Source organism: Oncorhynchus mykiss, chromosome 25 (assembly GCF_057628025.1).
Source record: "Oncorhynchus mykiss isolate SJ-2025 chromosome 25, ASM5762802v1, whole genome shotgun sequence".
In the NCBI taxonomy this organism is placed as follows: Eukaryota; Metazoa; Chordata; class Actinopteri; order Salmoniformes; family Salmonidae; genus Oncorhynchus; species Oncorhynchus mykiss.
In genome coordinates this window covers 16,436,363-16,460,120 of record NC_143046.1, presented here as the reverse complement: position 1 = coordinate 16,460,120, position 23,758 = coordinate 16,436,363, and the positions used below count along the sequence as shown (strand labels likewise).

Sequence of the window (23,758 nt, the reverse complement as noted above, 5' to 3'; positions counted from 1 at the left end):
AACTGATCATATATGGTATATAACTGATCATATCTGCTATATAACTGATAATATCTGGTATATAACTGACCATATCTGCTATATAACTGATAATATCTGCTATATAACTGACCATATCTGGTATATAACTGATAATATCTGCTATATAACTGATAATATCTGGTATATAACTGACCATATCTGCTATATAACTGATAATATCTGCTATATAACTGACCATATCTGCTATATAACTGATAATATATGCTATATAACTGATAATATCTGCTATATAACTGATAATATCTGCTATATAACTGATAATATCTGCTATATAACTGATAATATCTGCTATATAACTGATCATATCTGCTATATAACTGATAATATCTGCTATATAACTGATAATATCTGCTATATAACTGATCATATCTGCTATATAACTGATAATATCTGCTATATAACTGATAATATCTGCTATATAACTGATAATATCTGCTATATAACTGATCATATCTGCTATATAACTGATCATATCTGCTATATAACTGATCATATCTGCTATATAACTGATAATATAATACTTGAAATATTTTTTAAACCTTTTTGAGTGCAATATTTACTGTTAAATTCTTCTCACTTTGTTTATTGTTTATTTCACTTGCTTTGGCAATGTAAACACGTTTCCCAATAAAGCCACTTTGAATTTAATTGAATTGAGAGAGAGAGAGAGAGAGCGATAAGAGAGAGAGAGAGAGAGAGAGAGAGAGAGAGAGAGAGACTTGACACATCATGAAAAAATAGAAGTGCCGGTAACAGAGGGAGGTGAAGGTGTGTGTGGTTTGACTTTGTGTGTGTGTTTCTTGTGAGCTTATGTGTTGTTGTATATGTGTGTGTGTACCTTGGGGCGCCATGCATTGGCGCTGCCATCCTGGTGGAGGCGTGCGAGGGCGGGGCCCCAGGAGAGCCTCCAAGTCTGTAGGAAGGAGGAGGCTCTGAAGCTGCTGTCTGGAACCAACCTCCTCTGGAGACCCAGGGGGAAGGAGCAGCCTGAGACAGACAGACAGACAGACATTTTTATTTCCCTTCTTCCTTCTCTCAGGGATTCTATTCACCAGCACCTGAGATCTGTCCGTCCCTGCACCTCCTCCCTTCCCCCGGCCCCTGACCCCGATCACGGACTACCTGATTATGTACCTCTCAACCTCAGCTACAACATCTAATCACAACATACACCACCACTAAATGTGATCTGAGCTGTTACAAACTGTTACAAAGGTGTTCCTAACTGCCACAGGGACTCACTGTTGACGTCACAGCCCAGCAGCTCCATGCGAAGAGCAGGGTTCCTCTGGATGGTGACAGGCTGCAGTCTGATGTAGCGCCCCAGGATGGGGGGAGACAGATGGTTCTCCTTCACCTTGGAGCCATCCAGATTACCGTTAAATATCTGAATTAAACAAAAGTTATATCATTAACAGTAAGTACAAGAGGTAGCATGGTAGTATTGCATAGAACTACCCTGAGATATTTTAGGCATTGATGACATTTACAGTAACAAAAAGATAAATGCATCTGCTCTCTGACTGCTGGTTTGTATGGTAAACAATTAAGCTCATGCTTTGTGGGTACAGTACTAGCCAGTAGGTACTGGTACAGATGGTTAAGGTACATGTAAGGTACTGACGTAAGTTGGTGTGGTGCTGTTCCCCCTGTAGTTAGTCCAGGTCTCCTGGTCTAGGCTGTAGGAGAGGGTGAAGTACATGATGAAGTAGTCCTTCAGGCCCAGAGAGGCTCTTGCACCCTGGGTCTGGATCCCATGGATCAGTGTGGGTCTTTGGAGGTCCACCTGCATATAAGACATAACAGGAGACCAGGGTTGGGGCCAGTTCCATTTCAATTCAGTCAATTCAGGAAGTGAACTGAAATCCCAATTCCAATTTTTCTCATGAGTATAATTGGGCAGCTAAATCAGAGGGCATTTCAATCTACAAGATCTTTCACAGGAGAACAGGAATTTTATTGTTGAACCTGGATCCATGATTTCTGATCCGCGCCCATCCAGGCGTTGACAGAACCAGATAGCTCCAGCCTTGCCAGCCTGGCCTCCCAGTTACCTGGAAAACACATATATGCATTCAATCACACTGGCTAACTGTATGCAGGCCTAACACAGAGTAAAGTTTTCATAAACAGTAAGTCACTGATTCATCACGGCAATATTTCTCCATTCTAGAGGCTCACTTATGCGTTTACTGTGTACGAGCCTACTTTCTGACGTGAAATAACTTAATAATTAATAATAATAATTTATTGGATTTACACAACGCTTTTCCATAGTAAGGAGGGAAACTCACCTGTTCTACCACCGATGTGAAACACCCTAAGGTAATGCATGGTAAACTTTTTTCTGTCAAAACGCTCACCACACATCAGCTATAATGATTGAGAGGTGTGTAGTAACATTCTTGTGGTTACATTCTTGCATTGCTGAAGCTTGCTTACCTATGTGGTCTGATGCAGTGATCTGGGAATCGTCTATTCTTCCTGACCTCAACCCCAGAGGCTGGATGCATCCTGCCAGGCAATCACAGGAAATTACATTCCATTATTTCTATTGTCCACATTTCACAAAAGAATAGCCAACAATGTCATTCTAAGACATTTCAAAGAACACATTTCACACTTCTGTCTCTTCAGTCTACTGAGTAAGGCTCTTGTGAGGTAACTATGTGTGGTACCTACATATGTTGGGAGATGTGGTATCTACATAAGTTGTGAGTTGTGGTACCTACATAAGTTGGGAGATGTGGTACCTACATAAGTTGGGAGTTGTGGTATCTACATAAGTTGTGAGTTGTGGTACCTACATAAGTTGGGAGATGTGGTACCTACATAAGTTGGGAGATGTGGTACCTACATAAGTTGGGAGTTGTGGTACCTACATAAGTTGGGAGTTGTGGTACCTACATAAGTTGGGAGTTGTGGTATCTACATAAGTTGTGAGTTGTGGTATCTACATAAGTTGTGAGTTGTGGTATCTACATAAGTTGTGAGTTGTGGTACCTACATAAGTTGTGAGTTGTGGTCTCTACATAAGTTGGGAGTTGTGGTATCTACATAAGTTGGGAGTTGTGGTATCTACATAAGTTGGGAGTTGTGGTATCTACATAAGTTGGGAGTTGTGGTATCTACATAAGTTGGGAGTTGTGGTCTCTACATAAGTTGGGAGTTGTGGTCTCTACATAAGTTGGGAGTTGTGGTATCTACATAAGTTGGGAGTTGTGGTATCTACATAAGTTGGGAGTTGTGGTATCTACATAAGTTAGGAGTTGTGGTATCTACATAAGTTGGGAGTTGTGGTATCTACATAAATTGTGAGTTGTGGTCTCTACACAAATGGGAGTTGTGGTATCTACATAAGTTGGGAGTTGTGGTATCTACATAAGTTGGGAGTTGTGGTATCTACATAATTTTGGAGTTGTGGTCTCTACATAAGTTGGGAGTTGTGGTATCTACATAAGTTGGGAGTTGTAGTATCTACATAAGTTGGGAGTTGTAGTATCTACATAAGTTGGGAGTTGTGGTACCTACATAAGTTGGGAGTTGTGGTACCTACATAAGTTGGGAGATGTGGTACCTACATAAGTTGGGAGATGTGGTACCTACATAAGTTGGGAGTTGTAGTATATACATAAGTTGGGAGTTGTAGTATCTACATAAGTTGGGAGTTGTGGTACCTACATAAGTTGGGAGTTGTGGTACCTACATAAGTTGGGAGATGTGGTACCTACATAAGTTGGGAGTTGTAGTATATACATAAGTTGGGAGTTGTAGTATATACATAAGTTGGGAGTTGTGGTACCTACATACTGTAAGTTGGGAGTTAGGGTACTTACATAAGTTGGGAGTTGGGGTACCTACATAAGTTGGGAGATATGGTACTTACATAAGTTGGGAGATGTGGTACCTACATAAGTTGGGAGTTGTGGTACCTACATAAGTTGGGAGTTGTGGTACCTACATAAGTTGGGAGTTGTGGTACCTACATAAATTGGGAGTTGTGGTACCTACATAAGTTGGGATTTGTGGTTCCTACATGGGTTGTGAGGTGTGGTAGGCTACTTACGTGGGTTGTAGACCAGTAGTTTAGCCCTCATGCCGGCCAGCTGGTGCTCTCCTACTGTACACTCCACCATCCAGGTCCCCACCGTGGCCGGCCTCATCTCCACTGTTCCAAACACACCTGGAGAGGGGGGCAGAGACCAAGGTGTGACAGGTGACATTCTTGATTGACTATTATTTTATTGTGTGTGTGTGTGTGTGTGTGTGTGTGTGTGTGTGTGTGTGTGTGTGTGTGTGTGTGTGTGTGTGTGTGTGTGTGTGTGTGTGTGTGTGTGTGTGTGTGTGCGTGCGTGTGCGTGTGGTAACTGTGGTTGTGTGGTTGTGTGTGTGTGTGGTAACTGTGGTTGTGTGGTTGTGTGTGTGTTTCTTAGTGTGTGTGTTTACCAGGATAGAGGTTGTACACCCCCATGCGATGCTCCTGCTCCTTGTGAATGCTGAAGGGCAGACCGTGGAAGTGGGCGGTGTGATACTCCCCGTCACCCCCGACGTTCAGCAGGTGCCACCTGACTTGCTGGTGCTGGGCAACCATCAGACCAGGAAGTGTCTCTGCCACGTAGCCGTTTATGGCTAAGGTAACATGGAAAGATTTTCCAGATAAAGTAATCTCAAACACAAACAATCGATCAGATACTGTATGAGTATGAACCTAAACAAACAGAGAAATTCACTAGAAATCAATTTTTATAAATTTATCATGAAACTATTATTGACATTAGGAGGGAGTCTGAATAACTCTACTGTACCTGCGAACTTGTTGCTGAGCTGAAACCAGGGGTCATCTTTCTGGGCCTGGCAGGGTGGGGTGCAGTACCGACGGATGTTCTCGTCCAGGTACCAGCTCTTGGTCTCGTCGAAGGTGTGGAAGAGGAGGGCGTACTCCTGTAGGTTGGGCTGTAGATTCAGTTGGGGGTGGAGGGTGCCTGGTTTACAGATTACTAAGGGGCCAATCAGACCAGAGTGGAGGTCCTTCTCCTGTTGCAGGGGTGAGAACAGAACACAAAGCCACACAGTCAAATACGCCACGCCAGAACAATACGTGCATGCAGGGAAAAGCATGTCAAAACACTGATAAGCTATCTAAGGAAAATAAAAGACACTTATGAGGCCTAACTATGAGCTAGCTTTGTAATATACAGTAAGTGTTGACAGTGCCACCTGCCTTATTCTGTGTAGAATAGTAGGCCCCGGCCTTACAGTCAAACTCTGCAGCGGTGGGCCCCTGCTTCCTGGTGATCCTCCAGGTGTAGACCCTGACCTCTCCAGGCTGGACCGCCTCCCCAGGGACCCCCGCCACCCCAGCCCCGGAGGACTGACCATCACCCTGGCTCTTATCATACACCCCATGAAGGTGCAGGGAGTACGGCCTGGACGCCATGTTCTTGAAGGTCACCTGTCAAGATCAAGATCAGGATCAAGATCAAGATCAGGATCAAGATTAAAAACAGGATCAAGATTAAGATCGGGTGAATGTTTAACAGCAGAACACACAGAATCTGATGAGATGCCATGAAAATAATATTGCAGTGAATTCAGGGGGTAACACAACCGGGATTAAAACCAGGGTTCCTGCAACTGTCCAGAACCTTAGCCACTACACCAAGAACTCCGAAACACCTTGACGAGGTTAGTAGTAGTTGAGCTAAGGCCACTAAAATATGAATTGATTTGAAACATCTGTGAATTAATAAGATGATCATTGATCTCCACTCACGGTAAGGAGGTCGTTGACCTCAGCTTTAATGATAGGGCCCATGAGTCCCAGATGTTCCTGCAGCTCTCCTCTGGTGACGGGGATCTGGAAGTCTCTATCACTGAAGGCCCTGAACACCACCTTCTTATATTCCGCCAGGAACTTCCTCATTCCCCTACGCCTCTCTCTGGGGAGTGAACAGTTGACAGTTGATTAGCTGATCAATACCCTGATAAAAGACAGCTTGCCGTTAATCAATACCCTAATAAAAGACAGCTTGCGTTAATCAATACCCTGATAAAAGACAGCTTGCCGTTAATCAATACCCTGATAAAAGACAGCTTGCAGTTAACCAATACCCTGATAAAAGACAGCTTGTCGTTAATCAATACCCTGATAAAAGACAGCTTGCCGTTGATCAATACCCTGATAAAAGACAGCTTGCCGTTGATCAATACCCTGATAAAAGACAGCTTTCCGTTGATCAATATCCTAATAAAAGACAGCTTGTCGTTGATCAATATCCTAATAAAAGACCGCTTCCCGTTAATCAATACCCTGATAAAAGACAGCTTGCCGTTGAAACGTTGGTAAATATATGATTGCATTGGAGCTACTAGAGAGCAGCTTTTCCTTTACTTTTAAACTGAGCTGATCAATCAGAAACCGGATTTATTTAGAAATCTATCTAAAATGAATAGTCAAAGAGATGGGGCCAAACACAGATTAAGCCTAGTTCTGGACTAAAGAGCATATTCAATTGAGATTCTCCATTGAAGTGCTCCCCAAAGACTAAGCATAAGTGTCCAAGAAACCAGATACTTACAAAAGCCAAACACTACCTTGTTTTTATGAGCTGATGTGGTTTCCTGATCCCATAGTCCCATGTGATCTCCTGTGCAGCGATGTAGTAGCTGCGGTATTGTCCATCTGTGGTCCTCAGGTCCAGGTTGTCCTCTGTCCCTATGTAGGCTGTCCCAGTGTCTTCCTCACTATAGTCATCATACTCCAGAGACACTGCGTTCCTGGGAGCCGTTTTGTTGTCATTGGAGACATTGGAGAAGTCTAGATCCAACAAATCCAGTAGAGGTGTGTCCAGCTCTGTGTGAGTGTTGTTGCTTAGGGGATGCACATCCCCAGCTTTCTGCTCCTCCACCTTCAGCTGATCCAACACCTCCACCTTCTGCTCCTCCCTCTGCTGCTGCACCTTCAGCTGATCCAACACCTCCACCTTCTGCTCCTCCCTCTGCTGCTGCACCTTCAGCTGATCCGGGAGAGCTTCCAAAGTTTTGTTCAGGGGGTCTAGATCCATCCATCCGTCTAACTCCAAGAGTAGAGGGTCCTTATCTGCATGATTGGTGGTTAGGGGATGTGAATCTCGATCCAGCTCCCCCTTTTGCCTCTCCCTCTGCTCCTGCACCTTTAAGAACCCCTCACCCTGTGCTTCCTGCTCCTCCTGCTGATCCAACACCTCCACCTTCTGCTCCTCTCTCTGCTCCTGCTCTAGTGCCTCCCCATACACCCGACCCTTCCACTCCTTCAGCACCTCCTCCTCACAGTTATCCACCAGCTTGTTGCGCTCTCCATTCTCTCCACCCTCCAACTCGGCCTGGCGTCTCTGTCTCCCGTTCCCCCCCTGCTCCCCACCCAGGTCCCCTCCCTCCTGGTTCTCTGAAGCCTTCCACTCCCCATCCTTCTCCAGTTGCTCCAGAACATCTGTGGGGATCCCTCCCTGGGAAAGCAGGTTGGCCTCCTCATCAGCAGACGACACCGTCACATACCTGACCTCACAAATTGACCTCTGGTCCCCTGCCTTAAATGTGACATTGTTATCAGACCCGTGGTCCCCTGATTCTCCGATGGCGACTTCGTTATCTGTGTCATTTCCTGTTTGCGGTGTTGTTGTGTTCTGGTTTAAGCCAGGTTGCTTCCTGCAGACTCTGACAGCTACGGTCCTGTTCTGTGGCTGGGGGTGGAGGGATCTGGGTTTGAAGAAGTGGTCTACGTAGTCAGGCAGGACGTCCTCCAGGCCATACTCTACATCTTCGTTGTCCACCAGCAGTTCAATGTTACAAGACAGGACGGAGTAACGGGCGCTCATGCCACGGCTTTTCAGGCGGCTGTCGAACGCACTGATCTCCCACTCACCTTAGGATGAAAAAAACATCAGCTCACAACGCTCCAGAAAACACCTCTCAGGGTCAGGTTTTAGTAGGACGCACCGTAGTGAAAACCTGTGTTCTTAATGGACCTGTAGCACCTCCCTGTTTAAAATATGTTCTTCCATTTGATGCCTACTGAATACAACTGCAGTAGGATCATTTGACCTTTGACCTTACCGATTAGCTGAGACTCCATGGTAACGGTCTCCCCGGACATTGGGAAGAGTGTGAGGACGGACTCGTACACATTGTCCTTCATGAAGGGGTTTCCTGTGAAGTAGACGGACAAGAAGTCGCTCTGCGTCCCCACGTTGGACAGGTGCCAGAAGGTCACGTCATCCTTACACACCTGGACCCTCTGCTCGTTGAACATAATCCCGTTCACGTCTGTAAACAAAAATGAGATCAAGATAAAAAACATAGCACACAAAAAGGGTGACAGAGCAGACATGTGTCACCACTTTCATCAAGAACCAAGATAACCAGGCAGGAAAACCTTACTTACTGTAGATGACATTGGAGTTGTAGAAGTCAGGGTCTGTAGGGTTGACCATGGAGGGGTCTTTGCTGTACTTCTGAATGTTGTCATTGATGTACCAACTCTTGTTCTCATCAAACACAGCGAACATCAACTGCTTCACTTTATCTGGGCCCACCTGCAAGTTGGACATCTTAGGTTATGATAACCACAAGAACTCACACTGCTACAAACAACAACATCTAAGTTATCAGTGTATGACTTGATCAAGCTGCAAGAGAAATAATGCACTGATATGTCATATTGGGCCAGTTTCAGGGACACATCTCTATTCTTCAATGAAAGTTATTCTTATTCCAAGACTAGACTTAATCTGTGTCTGAAAAACCAACCCTGTGTGTCATTATGGACATATTAAGTGTCGATTCTCACCAGCCGCCCCCTGGTGTCCATGGAGTCCTTCTTGCAGATGAGGAGGGGTCCTATGAGGCCAGTGGCCAGATCTCTCTCAGGGTTGATGGTACTCTGGTACAGACGGGTCAGACACTGGGGGTCTCCCTCCAGGGGCCCATCCTCTGCTGTTAGTTTCCACACATACCCATATGTCCCGTTGGGGGGTACAGCCAGGGAGCGTAGGTCTTTTTCACCCTCTACACACACACACATAGACACCGGGGGGAACACTGATGACTAATGACTTAGGAATGACTAAGAGATTTTATTAGTCTAACAGAATGACTATTATGACTATTAGAATGACTATTAGACTAATAAAACGTTTTATGAGTTTCTCCAGACCTCAACATATTAACACACCGGATATGATGACTATTCCATAAAGGATTTACTTATGATTCCAAACCTAAATGCATAGTCAGTAATATTATCATAATGCCAGTTCTTACCGTTCTCTGTTTTCCTCAGTGGAGAAATCCTGGTGAGGCCGGTTGGATACATGTTGAAAGGACGACTTGCCAGGTTCTTGAACACTATCTGAAGAAACAATTAGAATGATCTTTACTTTCTTTACTATCTATTCAGATACATATTTTTTGCTTGTTTGTTTTGTTGATTGTGGTACACACCTGGAAGTGTTCGTCCACCTGTCCTCTGAGCAGTGGTCCCAGCAGTCTTTTAACAGGTGATTTCCTCTTGGTGAAGGTCTGGTCAGTGTATTCTACATACACCACCTTCTTATATTCATGACCCAGCTGATGAGGCCCCCTGGGAAAGTATTCCGATAACAGTTGACTGGAACACAGAGACAGTAGTAGGAGGGTAGTATCAGTATTTTTAGGATCATGAACTCTCTCCCTTTCCTGTCCTAGTCTTTTTCTGGCTATACACACTCTCTCTGACCCTCTCCCTTTCTCGGTCCTCCCTCCCTCCTATCTGAACTCTTATTTTTTCCATTTCACTCCCAGTCTTCCTTTCTCTCACCCCACTCTGTCGCCCCTGTACCCTCTTTCCTACCTGTCACCCTGGCTGAGGTGGGGTTTCCTACCTGTCACCCTGGCTGAGGTGGGGTTTCCTACCTGTCACCCTGGCTGAGGTGTGATTTCGTACATGTCTCCCTCGTTGAGGTGGGGTCTCCTACCTGTCACCCTGGCTGAGGTGGGGTTTCCTACCTGTCACCCTGGCTGAGGTGGGATTTCGTACCTGTCTCGCTCACTGAGGTGGGGTTTCGTACCTGTCTCGCTCACTGAGGTGGGGTATTGTACCTGTCTCGCTCACTGAGGTGGGTTTTTGTACCTGTCTCGCTCACTGAGGTGGGGTTTTGTGATAATGTTTTTTTTTTGCATTGTTTGTAACTCATTTTGTACATAATGTTGCTGCTTCCGTCTCTTATGACCGAAAAGAGCTGCTGGACATTAGAACAGCGATTACTCACCTTAAACTGGACAAATATTTTTTCTTTAATGAGGCCGACGTGAAGCATATACTGCTTTGTAGAGACAAGGCCCAAATCCCCATAATTTGTGTGAAGAAAAGACGGAGAAAAAGGGGGTGGAAGGCGGGGTGCCTTGTAAGAGTTTGCCGAAGTGTAGGTAAACCACCACTACCCTCCGTATTATTGGCCAACATGTATTCATTGGAAAACAAACTGGACAATTAAGACTATCCTACCAATGGGACAGTAAAAAACTGTATATATCTTATGTTTCACCAAGATGTGGCTCAACAATGATACGGATAGTATAGAGCTGGCTGGCTTTTCCGTGCATCGGCAGGACAGAGCAGCTACGTCTGGTAAGACGTATAACTGCTGGTGAGCGATGTCTAATATTAAAGTGTCAAGGTATTGCTCGCCTGAGGTAGAATACCTCATGATAAGCTGTAGACCACACGATCTACCAAAAGAGTTCTCATCTATATTATTCGTAGCCATCTATTTACCACCACAAACCGATGCTGGCACTAAGACCGCACTCAACGAGCTGTATTCAGCCATAAGCACACAAGAACATGCTCATCCAGAAGCGACGCTCCTAGTGTCCAGGGACTTTAATGTAAACTTAAATCTGTTTTACCTCATTTCTACCAGCATGTCACATGTGCAACAAGAGGAAAATAAATTCTAGACCACACACAGAGAAGCATGCTCTCCCACCCCCTCCATTTGGCAAATCTGACCATAAATCTATCCTCCTGATTCCTGTTTACATGCTAAAATTAAAGCAGTAAGTTACAGTGACTCCCTCAGTACGGAAGTGGTCAGATGACACAGATGCGACGCCACAGCACTGTTTTTGCTAACACAGACCAGAATATTTTCCAGGATTCATCCAATGGCATTGAGGAGTATACCACCTCAGTCACCAGTTTCATCAATATAAGTGCATCAACGACGTCGTCGCCACAGTGACCACACATACATATCCCAACCAGAAGCCATGGATTACAACATCTGCACTGAGCTAAAGGCAGAGCTGCCGCTTTCAAGGAGCAGGACACTAATATAAGAAATCCAATCATGCCCTCAGAAGAACCATCAAACAGGCAAAGCATCAATACAGGAGTAAGATTGAATCTTACTACACCAGCTCTGACGCTCATCAGATGTGGCAAGGCTTGAAATCTATTATGGACCACAAAGGGAAATCAAGTCGATAGCTGTCCAGTGACGCAAGCCTACCAGACGGGCTAAATGCGTTTTATGCTCGCTTCAAGGCAAGAAACACTGAAGCATGCATGAGAGCACCAGCTATTCCAGACGACTGTGTGATTACGCTCTCCGTAGCCGATGTGAGCAGGACTTTTAAACAGGTGAACATTTACAAAGCCGCGGGGCCAGACGGATTACCAGGACGTGTACTCAGAGCATGTGTGGTGTCTCCACTGACGTTTTCAACCTCTCCCTGACCCAGTCTGTAATACCTACATGTTTTAAACAGACCAGCATGTGCCCAAGAAAGCGAAGGCAACCTGCCTAAATGATTACCGCCCCGTAGCACTCACGCCGGTAGCCATGAAGTGCTTTGAAAGGCTGGTCATGGCTCACAACAACACCATCATGCTGGAAACCCTAAACCCACTCCAACTTGCATACCGCCCCAACAGATCCACAGATGATGCAATCTCAATCGCATTCCACACTGCTCTTTACGACCTGGATGAAAGGAACACCTATGTGAAAATGCTGTTCATTCACTACAGCTCAGCATTCAACACCACATTACCCACAAAGCTCATCACTAAGCTAAGGACCCTGAGACTAAACACCTCCCTCTGCAACTGGATCCCGGACTTGGGTAGGCAAGGGTAGGCAACAACAAATCTGCCATATTGATCCTCAACACTGGGGCCCCTCAGGGGTGCGTGCTCATCCCCTCCTGTACTCCCTGTTCAGACACAACTGTGTGGCCGGGCACGCCTCCAACATCACCATTAAGTTTACTGACGACACAACAGTGGTAGGCCTGATCACCGACAACGATGAGACAGCCTATAGGGAGGAGGTCAGAGACCTGGCAGTGTGGTGCCAGGACAACAACCTCTCCCTCAATGTGAGCAAGACAAAGGAGTTGATCGTGGACTATAGGAAAAGGAGGGCTGAACAGGGCCCCATTAACATTGACAGGGCTGAAGTGTCGAGAGTTTCAAGTTCCTTGGTGTCCACATCACCAACGAAGTACCATGGTCCAAACACACTAAGACAATTTTGATGAGGGCACGACAACACCTTTTCCCCCTCAGGAGACTGAAAAGATTTGACATGGCTCCCCAGATCCTGAAAAAGTGAAAAAGTTCTAAAGCTGCACCATCGAGAGCATCCTGACCGGTTGCATCACCGCCTGGTACAACTGCTCGGTATCTGACCGTAAGGCGCTACAGAGGGTAGTGCATACGGCCCAGTACATCACTGGAGCCAAGTTTCCTGACATCCAGGACCCATATTACTAGGCAGTGTCAGAGACATACCCAAACAATTGTCAAAGACTCCAGTCGCCCAAGTCATAGACTGTTCTTTCTGCTACCGCAGGGCAGGCAGTACCGGAGCGCCAAGTCTAGGACCAAAAGACTCCTTAACAGCTTCTACCCCCAATTTTATTACATTTTTTACTTAAGTTTATTCAGTAAATATTTTCTTAACTCTATTTCTTAAACTGCATTGTTGGTTAAGGGCTTGTAAGTAAACATTTCACGGTAAGTTCTACGCCTGTTGTATTCGGCGCATGTAACAAATACAATTTTATTTGTACCTGTCTCCCTCACCGAGGTGGGGTTTTGTACCTAGCTCCTTAACTGAGGTGGGGTTTCGTACCTGACTCCTTAACTGAGGTGGGGTATTGTACCTGTCTCCCTCACTGAGGTGGAGTTTTGTACCTGTCTCCCTCACTGAGGTGGCGTTTTGTACCTGTTTCCTTAACTGAGGTGGGGTTTCGTACCTGACTCCTTAACTGAGGTGGGGTATTGTACCTGTCTCCCTCACTGAGGTGGAGTTTTGTACCTGTCTCCCTCACTGAGGTGGCGTTTTGTACCTGTTTCCTTAACTGAGGTGGGATTTCGTACCAGTCTCCTTAACTAATGTGGGGTTTCATACCTGTCTCCTTAACTGAGGTGGGGTTTCATACCTGTCTCCTTAACTGAGGTGGGGTTTCGTACCTTGCTCCTTAACTAAGGTGGGGTTTTGTACCTGTCTCCTTAACTGAGGTGGGGTTTCTTACCTGTCTCCTTAACTGAGGTGGGGTTTTGTACCTGTTTCCTTATCTGAGGTGGGATTTCGTACCTTGCTCCTTAACTAAAGTGGGGTTTTGTACCTGTTTCCTTAACTGAGGTGGGATCTCGTACCTGTCTCCTTAACTAAGGTGGGGTTTTGTACCTGTCTCCTTAACTGAGGTGGGGTTTCACACCTGTCTCCTTAACTGAGGTGGGATTTCGTACCTGTCTCCTTAACTGAGGTGGGGTTTCATACCTGTCTCCTTAACTGAGGTGGGATTTCGTACCTTGCTCCTTAACTAAGGTGGGGTTTTGTACCTGTCTCCTTAACTGAGGTGGGGTTTTGTACCTGTTTCCTTAACTGAGGTGGGATTTCGTACCTTGCTCCTTAACTAAGGTGGGGTTTTGTACCTGTCTCCTTAACTGAGGTGGGGTTTCATACCTGTCTCCTTAACTGAGGTGGCGTTTTGTACCTGTTTCCTTAACTGAGGTGGGATTTCGTACCTTGCTCCTTAACTGAGGTGGGGTTTTGTACCTGTCTCCTTAACTGAGGTGGGGTTTCGTACATGTCTCCTTAACTGAGTTGGGGTTTTGTACCTGTCTCCTTAAAGTGAGGTTTCGTACCTGTCTCCCTGGCTGAGGTGGGGTGCGTAATCCCAACTGATCTCCTCAGCAGCAATGTAATGGACCCAGACTTTGTTCTTCCCCCCTCGAGAGCGCCCCACAGCCCGACTTTTCACAGGCTTAAACACAAATAACTCAAACATGTCATCTCCATATTCATAGTCCTCCTCATTCTCAGACTGCTGGACCCGACGCACATCAGGACCGGGCACCGTCACAGGCTCTGGGCAGTCCTCCACCTCAAAGACTGCACTCATGCCCACTGGAACAAAAATATACAAAGACATCTTATAGCACCTCATAAGACACCTTATGAACACCTTAGAGCACATTCTCAACAACATAATTATTCATGCAACTCGGGCTCAAATGTATAAGTCTCACTCTGGTACCTCACACAGGAGTGTCAAATCAAATTGGGAACTTTCAAATTTATCAAAACTTTATTTCACAACTTTGCAAGAACATACTCTTACCGTGGCTGTTTGCTTGGATCTGACAGCTGATGAGGAACTTCCCCTGAGTGCTGGGCTTCATCTCCGCCGTGGTAAAGGTCATAGGGGTCATCTCCACAGTAACCTTACGGTGGGCCATCACCTGGAATGACAAGGGTAGAGTTAGGCTCAGACTGAAATGCTGCTGAACTGGTTACACATTCTTACAAATGTTTTATAACAACTTCATTGTCAAAACCTTCTGAAATTAGTAATGATTTGTTGACAGCTTTAAGTAAACCCTGATTTAAACTTGAATTATCTGCTGTACCTGCAGAGTGTGATCCTGGAACTGTATAGAGTGGATCTCTGGAGACGTTTCCATTCCAATGAGATGCCAGAACACATGATCTCGTCCCTGGCACATCGTCAGACCTACACACATACCAAACATAGTTGACAACAGGACTAAACTGTTGACTCTATACAGTAACATGTTAAACTAGCTCCTGACCTGGTAGAGTTGAGTTGACGTATCCATTGATAGTGTGGTACTGTTTTCTTGCACTGGCCTTCTTAAATCTTTCCCGGAAACTCCCCACCTCTCCGTACCAGCTCTTACTCTCATCAAAAACAGCAAAGAGCAGAATAAACTCTCTGCTTTTCCGAACTCCATTATCTGTAAATGCAGCTGTGAGAACCCAAGGGAAGCAGAGAATACAGATAACACATTAGTTGATTGATCTGAATATCACAGGGTACATTTGGTGAATTTACGCATTTGGTGAAATTATGCATTTGGTGAAATTACTCATTTGTTCAAATGACTTATTTGGTCAGATTACTCATTTGTTTAATAGTCAGGCCATGTGGTAGTCTGGGTATTAAGCTTCATAATGTGCAGTAAACTATTGACAATCCCTACTTAGTACGGCGTTTACATGATTCAGACCTCCTTCTGTTCACATAGTCTTTCCATTAGGTAGGATAGGATCACTGTATGACTGAGAGCAGAGCACATAATAAGTCCCAGTCAGCTATGAGTCCAGCAGCCACATTCATTTCCTCCTTTACCAGGCAGATATGTGTCACAGTGGGTCTGACTGTACTGTAAGGGGAGTGTGATACGTAGAGAGAAAGTTGTGGAAGGTGTGTGAGATCAACATATCAGGAATAAAGTTGTGATGTAATCTGGACGTAAGGTATGTGGGATCAACATATCAGGAATAAAGTTGTGATGTATCTGGATGTAAGGTATGTGGGATCAACATATCAGGAATAAAGTTGTGGTGTATCTGACCGTAAGGTATGTGGGATCAACATATCAGGAATAAAGTTGTGATGTATCTGGATGTAAGGTATATGGGATCAACATATCAGGAATAAAGTTGTGGTGTATCTGACCGTAAGGTATGTGGGATCAACATATCAGGAATAAAGTTGTGGTGTATCTGACCGTAAGGTATATGGGATCAACATATCAGGAATAAAGTTGTGATGTATCTGGATGTAAGGTATGTGGGATCAACATATCAGGAATAAAGTTGTGGTGTATCTGACCGTAAGGTATGTGGGATCAACATATCAGGAATAAAGTTGTGATGTATCTGGACGTAAGGTATATGGGATCAACATATCAGGAATAAAGTTGTGATGTATCTGGATGTAAGGTATGTGGGATCAACATAGCAGGAATAAAGTTGTGTCTCTAACTTGATTTGCAGATGAGCAGAGCCCCGATGAGCCCAGAGTTGAAGTCTTGTACAGTGTCCACCTGGGAGGAGTAGGAGTAGGTGAGGCATTCTGGGTCTCCCACGGTCGGACCGTCATTAGGGTTGATGTCCCAGACGTACTTGTAGTATCCTCCTGGAGCAACCGCATCATCCTCCTTCTCCTGGCTAGAAGTGGCGTCATCGTATCCGGCCCCTAGAGAGAAAGAGATATACTGCTATGAATATACGTGTGTACACACAGAGACTGACATAGCAGATACATGCTTGCGGGAACACACTCATTTGATACATTTGGCGCCGGAGAGGATGGCTGCTGTTTTATTGGCTCTTAACCAACTGTGCTGTTTTGTTTGTTTTTCCGCATTGTTTGTAACTTATTTTGTACATAATGTTGCTGTTACCGTATCTTATGACCGAAAAGAGCTTCTGGACATCAGAACAGCGATTACTCACCTCAAATTGAACAAATCATTTTTCAAGGAGCGGGACTCAAACCCGGAAGCTTATAAGAAATCCTGCTATTCCCTCCGACGAACCATCAAACAGGCAAAGCGTCAATACAGGAATAAGATTGAATCATACTACACCGGCTCCAACGCTCGTCAGATGTGGCAGGGCTTGCAAACTATTACAGACTACAAAGGGAAGCACAGCCGAGAGCTGCACAGAGACACAAGCCTACGAGACAAACTCAATAACTTCCAGGCAAGTAACACTAAAACAGGCATTAGAGCATCAGCTGTTCCGGACAACTGTGTAATCACGCTCTCCTCAGCCGATGTTAGTAAGACCTTTAAACGGGTCAACATTCACAAGGCCGCAGGGCCAGACGGATTACCAGGACGTGTACTCCAAGCATACGCTGACCAACTGGAGTGTCTTCACTGACATTTTCAACCTGTTCCTGACCGAGTCTGTAATACCAACATGTTTTAAGCAGACCACCATTGTCCCTGTGCCCAAGATCACTAACGTAACCTGCCTAAATGACTACCGACCGGTGGCACTCACATCTGTAGCCATGAAGTGCTTTGAAAGGCTGGTCATGGCTCACATCAACACCATTATCCCAGAACCCTAGACCCACTCCAATTTGCATACCGCCCCAACAGATCTACAGATGATGTAATCTCTATTGCACTCCACACTGCCCTTTCCCACCTGGACAAAAGGAGCACCTATGTGAGAATACTATTCATTGACTACAGCTCAGTGTACAACACCATAGTGTCCTCAAAGCTCATCAATAAGCTAAGGACCCTGGGACTAAACACCTCCCTCTGCAACTGGATCCTGGACTTCCTGACGTGCCGCCCCCAGGTGGTAAGGGTAGGTAACAACACATCCTCCACACTGATCCTCAACACAGGAGACCCTCAGGGGTGCGTGCTCATCCCCTCCTGTACTCCCTGTTCACTTATGACTGCACGGCCAGGCACGACTCCAACACTATTATTAAGTTTGCCGATGACACAACAGTGGTAGGCCTGATCACTGACAACGACGAGACAGCCTATAGGGAGGAGGTCAAAGACCTGGCCGTGTGGTACAAGGACAACAACCTCTCCCTCAAAGTTTTTCCTAGCCACTGTGCTTCTACACCTGCATTGCTTGCTGTTTGGGGTTTTAGGCTGGGTTTCTGTACAGCACTTTGAGATATCAGCTGATGTACGAAGGGCTATATAAATAAATTTGATTTTGATTTGATTTGATTGATCAAGACAAGGAGATGATTGTGGACTACAGGAAAAGGAGGACCGAGCATGACCTCATTCTCATTGACGGTGCTGTAGTGGAGCAGGTTGAGAGCTTCAAGTTCCTAGACGTCCACATCACCAACAAACTAACATGGTCCAAACACACCAAGACAAGCGTCAAGAGAGCACGACAAAACCTATTCCCCTTCAGGTGACTGAAAAAATTTGCCATGGGTCCTCAGATCCTTAAAAGGTTCTACAGCTGCACAATCGAGAGCATCCTGACTGGTTCCATCACTGCCTGGTATGGCAACTGCTCGGCCTCCGACCGCAAGGCACTACAGAGGGTAGAGCGTACGGCCCAGTACATCACTGGGGCCAAGCCTCCTGCCATCTAGGACCTCTATACCAGACGGTGCCATAGGAAGGCCCTAAAAATTGTTAAATACTCCAGCCACCCTAGTCATAGACTGTTCTCTCTGCTACCTCACGGCAGGCGGTGCCGGAGAACCAAGTCTAGGTCCAAGAGGCTTCTAGATAGCTTCTACCCCCAAGCTATAAGACTCCTGAACATCTAATCAAATGGCTACCCAGACTATTTGCATTGCCTCCCCCCCTTCTACGCTGCTGCTACTCTCTATTATTATCTATGCATAGTCACTTTAATAACTCTACCTACATGTACATATTACCTCAATTACCTCGACACCGGTACCTCCGCACATTGATTCTGTCACGGTACCCCCTGTATGGAGCCCCGCTATTGTAATTTACTGCTGCTCTTTAATTATTTGTTACTTTTCTTTCTTACTTAAAAAAAAAAATCTTGAAACTGCGTTGTTGGTTAAGGGCTTGTAAGTAAGCCTGTTGTAGTCGGAGCGTGTGGCAAATAAAATTTGCTTTGATTTGATACACACACACACACACACACACACACACACACACACACACTTAATTCAAGTGTACAACAGTGGGGAAGCCCTTTATTGGGTTCAGTATACTTTATAACACTAGTTCTAAGATGTGACAGTGGCTTACAATTTACGGCAAATTAGTAGATAGACATACAGATTTAGTATTTACGGTAAGTTAGTAGATAGACACACATATTTAGTATTTACGGTAAGTTAGTAGGTAGACACACACATTTAGTGTTTACGGTAAGTTAGTAGATGGACACGCAGATTTAGTATTTACTGTAAGTTAGTAGGTAGACACGCAGATTTAGTATTTATGGTAAGTTAGTAGGTAGACATACAGACAATACCCTCAGACTGTTTCCAGTAGTAAGCTAGTAGGTAGGCATAAAGACATTACCCTCAGACTGTTTCCAGCAGAAAGTTAGAAAGGGGAACATAAAGGCATTACCCTCAGACTGTTTCCAGTAGTAAGCTAGTAGGTAGACATAAAGACATTACCCTCTGATTGTTTCCAGTAGTAAGCTAGTAGGTAGGCATAAAGACATTACCCTCAGACTGTTTCCAGTAGTAAGCTAGTAGGTAGGCATAGAGACATTACCCTCAGACTGTTTCCAGTAGTAAGTTAGTAGGTAGACATAAAGACATAACCCTCAGACTGTTTCCAGTAGTAAGCTAGTAGGTAGGCATAAAGACATTACCCTCAGACGGTTTCCAGTAGTAAGTTAGTAGGTAAACATAAAGACATAAAGACATTACCCTCAGACTGTTTCCAGTAGTAAGTTGGTAGGTAGACATAAAGACATAAAGACATTACCCTCAGACTGTTTCCAGTAGTAAGTTAGTAGGTAGACATAAAAACATAGACATTACCCTCAGACTGTTTCCAGTAGTAAGTTAGTAGGTAGACATAAAGACATTACCCTCAGACTGTTTCCAGTAGTAAGTTAGTAGGTAAACATAAAGATATTACCCTCAGACTGTTTCCAGTAGTAAGCTAGTAGGTAAACATAAAGACATAGAGACATTACCCTCAGACTGTTTCCAGTAGTAAGTTAGTAGGTAGACATAAAGACATTACCCTCAGACTGTTTCCAGTAGTAAGTTAGTAGGTAGACATAAAGACATTATCCTCAGACTGTTTCCAGTAGTAAGTTAGTAGGTAGGCATAAAGACATTACCCTCAGACTGTTTCCAGTAGTAAGCTAGTAGGTAGACATAAAGACATTACCCTCAGACTGTTTCCAGTAGTAAGCTAGTAGGTAGGCATAAAGACATTACCCTCAGACTGTTTCCAGTAGTAAGTTAGTAGGTAGACATAAAGACATTACCCTCAGACTGTTTCCAGTAGTAAGTTAGTAGGTAGGCATAAAGACATTATCCTCAGACTGTTTCCAGTAGTAAGTTAGTAGGTAGGCATAAAGACATTACCCTCAGACTGTTTCCAGTAGTAAGCTAGTAGGTAGACATAAAGACATTACCCTCAGACTGTTTCCAGTAGTAAGCTAGTAGGTAGGCATAAAGACATTACCCTCAGACTGTTTCCAGTAGTAAGTTAGTAGGTAGACATAAAGACATAGAGACATTACCCTCAGACTGTTTCCAGTAGTAAGTTAGTAGGTAGACATAAAGACATTACCCTCAGACTGTTTCCAGTAGTAAGTTAGTAGGTAGACATAAAGACATTACCCTCAGACTGTTTCCAGTAGTAAGTTAGTAGGTAGACATAAAGACATTATCCTCAGACTGTTTCCAGTAGTAAGCTAGTAGGTAGGCATAAAGACATTACCCTCAGACGGTTTCCAGTAGTAAGTTAGTAGGTAAACATAAAGACATAAAGACATTACCCTCAGACTGTTTCCAGTAGTAAGTTGGTAGGTAGACATAAAGACATAAAGACATTACGCTCAGACTGTTTCCAGTAGTAAGTTAGTAGGTAGACATAAAAACATAGACATTACCCTCAGACTGTTTCCAGTAGTAAGTTAGTAGGTAGACATAAAGACATTACCCTCAGACTGTTTCCAGTAGTAAGTTAGTAGGTAAACATAAAGACATTACCCTCAGACTGTTTCCAGTAGTAAGCTAGTAGGTAAACATAAAGACATAGAGACATTACCCTCAGACTGTTTCCAGTAGTAAGTTAGTAGGTAGACATAAAGACATTACCCTCAGACTGTTTCCAGTAGTAAGTTAGTAGGTAGACATAAAGACATTATCCTCAGACTGTTTCCAGTAGTAAGTTAGTAGGTAGGCATAAAGACATTACCCTCAGACTGTTTCCAGTAGTAAGCTAGTAGGTAGACATAAAGACATTACCCTCAGACTGTTTCCAGTAGTAAGCTAGTAGGTAGGCATAAAGACATTACCCTCAGACTGTTTCCAGTAGTAAGTTAGTAGGTAGACATAAAGACATTACCCTCAGACTGTTTCCAGTAGTAAGTTAGTAGGTAGGCATAAAGACATTATCCTCAGACTGTTTCCAGTAGTAAGTTAGTAGGTAGGCATAAAGACATTACCCTCAGACTGTTTCCAGTAGTAAGCTAGTAGGTAGACATAAAGACATTACCCTCAGACTGTTTCCAGTAGTAAGCTAGTAGGTAGGCATAAAGACATTACCCTCAGACTGTTTCCAGTAGTAAGTTAGTAGGTAGACATAAAGACATAGAGACATTACCCTCAGACTGTTTCCAGTAGTAAGTTAGTAGGTAGACATAAAGACATTACCCTCAGACTGTTTCCAGTAGTAAGTTAGTAGGTAGACATAAAGACATTACCCTCAGACTGTTTCCAGTAGTAAGTTAGTAGGTAGACATAAAGACATTATCCTCAGACTGTTTCCAGTAGTAAGCTAGTAGGTAGGCATAAAGACATTACCCTCAGACTGTTTCCAGTAGTAAGCTAGTAGGTAGACATAAAGACATTACCCTCAGACTGTTTCCAGTAGTAAGTTAGTAGGTAGACATAAAGACATTACCCTCAGACTGTTTCCAGTAGCTGACCCCCACAGGGCTGATGCTGTAGGGCTGGGACGCCAGGTTCTTAAAGTGCACCACCACCCTGTCACTGGCCTGGGCATGGATCACCGGACCCTGGATACCTGCAACACAAAGCACTCTGTTTCTCTCTGTGTGTGTGTGTGTGTGTGTGTGTGTGTGTGTGTGTGTGTGTGTGTGTGTGTGTGTGTGTGTGTGTGTGTGGTGGTCAGCGGTGGAAAAATAACTCACTTGTCATACTGGAGTAAAAGTAAAGAAACCTTAATAGAAAATGACTCAAGTAAAAGTAAAATCCTACTTGAGTAAAAGTCTAAAAGTGTTTGGTTTTAAATATAAGGATCAAAAGTAAATGGAATTGCTAAAATATACTTAAGTATCAAAAGTAAAAGTATAAACCATTTCCAATTCCTTTTATTAAGCAAACCAGACGGCACCATTTAATTTTTGTTATTTTTATTGACGGATAGCAAGGGGCACACTCCAACACTCAGACATAATTTACAAACGAAGCATGTGTTTAGTGAGTCCGTCAGATCAGAGGCAGTAGGATGACCAGGGATGTTCTCTTGATAAGTGTGTGAATTGGACCATTTTCCCATTAAAATGTAACGAATACTTTTTGCTGTCAGGGAAAATGTATGAAGTAAAAAGTACATAATTCCTTTAAGAATGTAGTGAAGTAAACATAAAAGTTTGCAAAAATATAAATAATAAAGTACAGATACCCCTATAAACTACTTAAGTAGTACTTTAAAGTAGTTTTACTTAAGTACTTCACACCACTGTGTGTGGTAGCATATATTTTATTTCAAAGATATACCTACTTAAAGTAATTAATAATTAATACATAAAATGAGTACACATACCTGCCCATGTTGATGTAGGTTTGGGGACTGAATATGTGGAATCAGTGTATTCTCTATAAACAGCTTTTATGTATTTCTGAGGGGGATCCTTGGTCCTCCTCCTAGAAGTTCATAATCAACATGGATATTTAAATGTTTTTAAAGAATGTATAATGCAATGATTTAAACATGAAAACAAATCAAATGTCCTACAAGGTTATATACATCTTCAACTTTTAATTGCATAGAACAGTATACTACAATATTGACGTTTAACCCGACAGACATAAAAAACCTAGTCTTCAAAGCAGAAAAACAAATAAGGGATAGATGTTAGGTAATGACTTGATAGAACTTCACCTTTGTTCCGACGAGTCAGCGCTGCCCCAGTAAAGATAGTCCCAACCAATCTCAACCGCGGCGATGTAGAACTCTCTCGTGGCATGTCGGCCTACGGCAGGTACGGCCACCGTCTCCTCCACCCCGCCGAGGACCCAGAGGAGTGATATCAACAGCGTTCTCATCGCAAAGCACGAGCACCTGTCCGCCTGCACGTAAATTCACTGACCGTAGAGAAATCGGATAGCCTGACCGGACGGTAGCAGGCAGCTTACTACCGTTATTTCCCGTTAGGGAGGGTATTTAAAGGGAACGTTCAAAACTAGAGATAGTCACAGGGGGAGAGAGAGAGAAAGACAGTGTGTATGAATGTGAGAGACAGGGGGAGTGAGTGTGTGTATGTGTAGAGCTTGTAGTGAGTTGGAAATAGTGAAGTTAGACGTGTCCGTTTCAGTGCTGCTCACAGTAAAATATAGGAAAAATGATGATGGCCACTCTGCCTCCCTGTGGTCAATACTGTCTACTGCCGAATTTTATAAACTTTTGTTAGCTATTTCTCATTGGTTGAACTCAAAACAC

At 44.1% G+C, this 23,758-nt stretch overlaps 1 protein-coding gene across 2 annotated transcripts in view; it reads right to left on the bottom strand.

The window, feature by feature from the left end:
- Positions 1-23,687, bottom strand: part of f8 (coagulation factor VIII, procoagulant component) — a 36,753-nt gene extending 13,066 nt beyond the window's left edge. The window contains exons 1-25 of one of the 2 annotated variants that reach the window (XM_036970394.2): positions 23,201-23,687; positions 22,862-22,962; positions 21,977-22,099; positions 16,366-16,578; positions 15,167-15,343; positions 14,984-15,087; positions 14,695-14,815; positions 14,219-14,480; positions 9,520-9,685; positions 9,340-9,427; positions 8,867-9,084; positions 8,462-8,612; positions 8,134-8,343; positions 7,053-7,942; positions 6,637-7,001; positions 5,816-5,981; positions 5,264-5,494; positions 4,848-5,076; positions 4,489-4,671; positions 4,109-4,225; positions 2,485-2,556; positions 2,011-2,096; positions 1,667-1,828; positions 1,285-1,429; positions 881-1,029 (exon numbers count right to left, since the gene is read on the bottom strand). In XM_036970394.2, the coding sequence (XP_036826289.1) occupies positions 881-1,029; positions 1,285-1,429; positions 1,667-1,828; positions 2,011-2,096; positions 2,485-2,556; positions 4,109-4,225; positions 4,489-4,671; positions 4,848-5,076; positions 5,264-5,494; positions 5,816-5,981; positions 6,637-7,001; positions 7,053-7,942; positions 8,134-8,343; positions 8,462-8,612; positions 8,867-9,084; positions 9,340-9,427; positions 9,520-9,685; positions 14,219-14,480; positions 14,695-14,815; positions 14,984-15,087; positions 15,167-15,343; positions 16,366-16,578; positions 21,977-22,099; positions 22,862-22,962; positions 23,201-23,364 (4,893 nt within the window). In that variant the 5' untranslated portion in view covers positions 23,365-23,687. Of the gene's footprint in view, positions 1-880; positions 1,030-1,284; positions 1,430-1,666; positions 1,829-2,010; positions 2,097-2,484; positions 2,557-4,108; positions 4,226-4,488; positions 4,672-4,847; positions 5,077-5,263; positions 5,495-5,815; positions 5,982-6,636; positions 7,943-8,133; positions 8,344-8,461; positions 8,613-8,866; positions 9,085-9,339; positions 9,428-9,519; positions 9,686-14,218; positions 14,481-14,694; positions 14,816-14,983; positions 15,088-15,166; positions 15,344-16,365; positions 16,579-21,976; positions 22,100-22,861; positions 22,963-23,200 lie in introns of both variants that reach the window. The other variant, XM_021583414.3, reaches the window with a different exon arrangement.
- Positions 23,688-23,758: the final 71 nt, after the last annotated feature.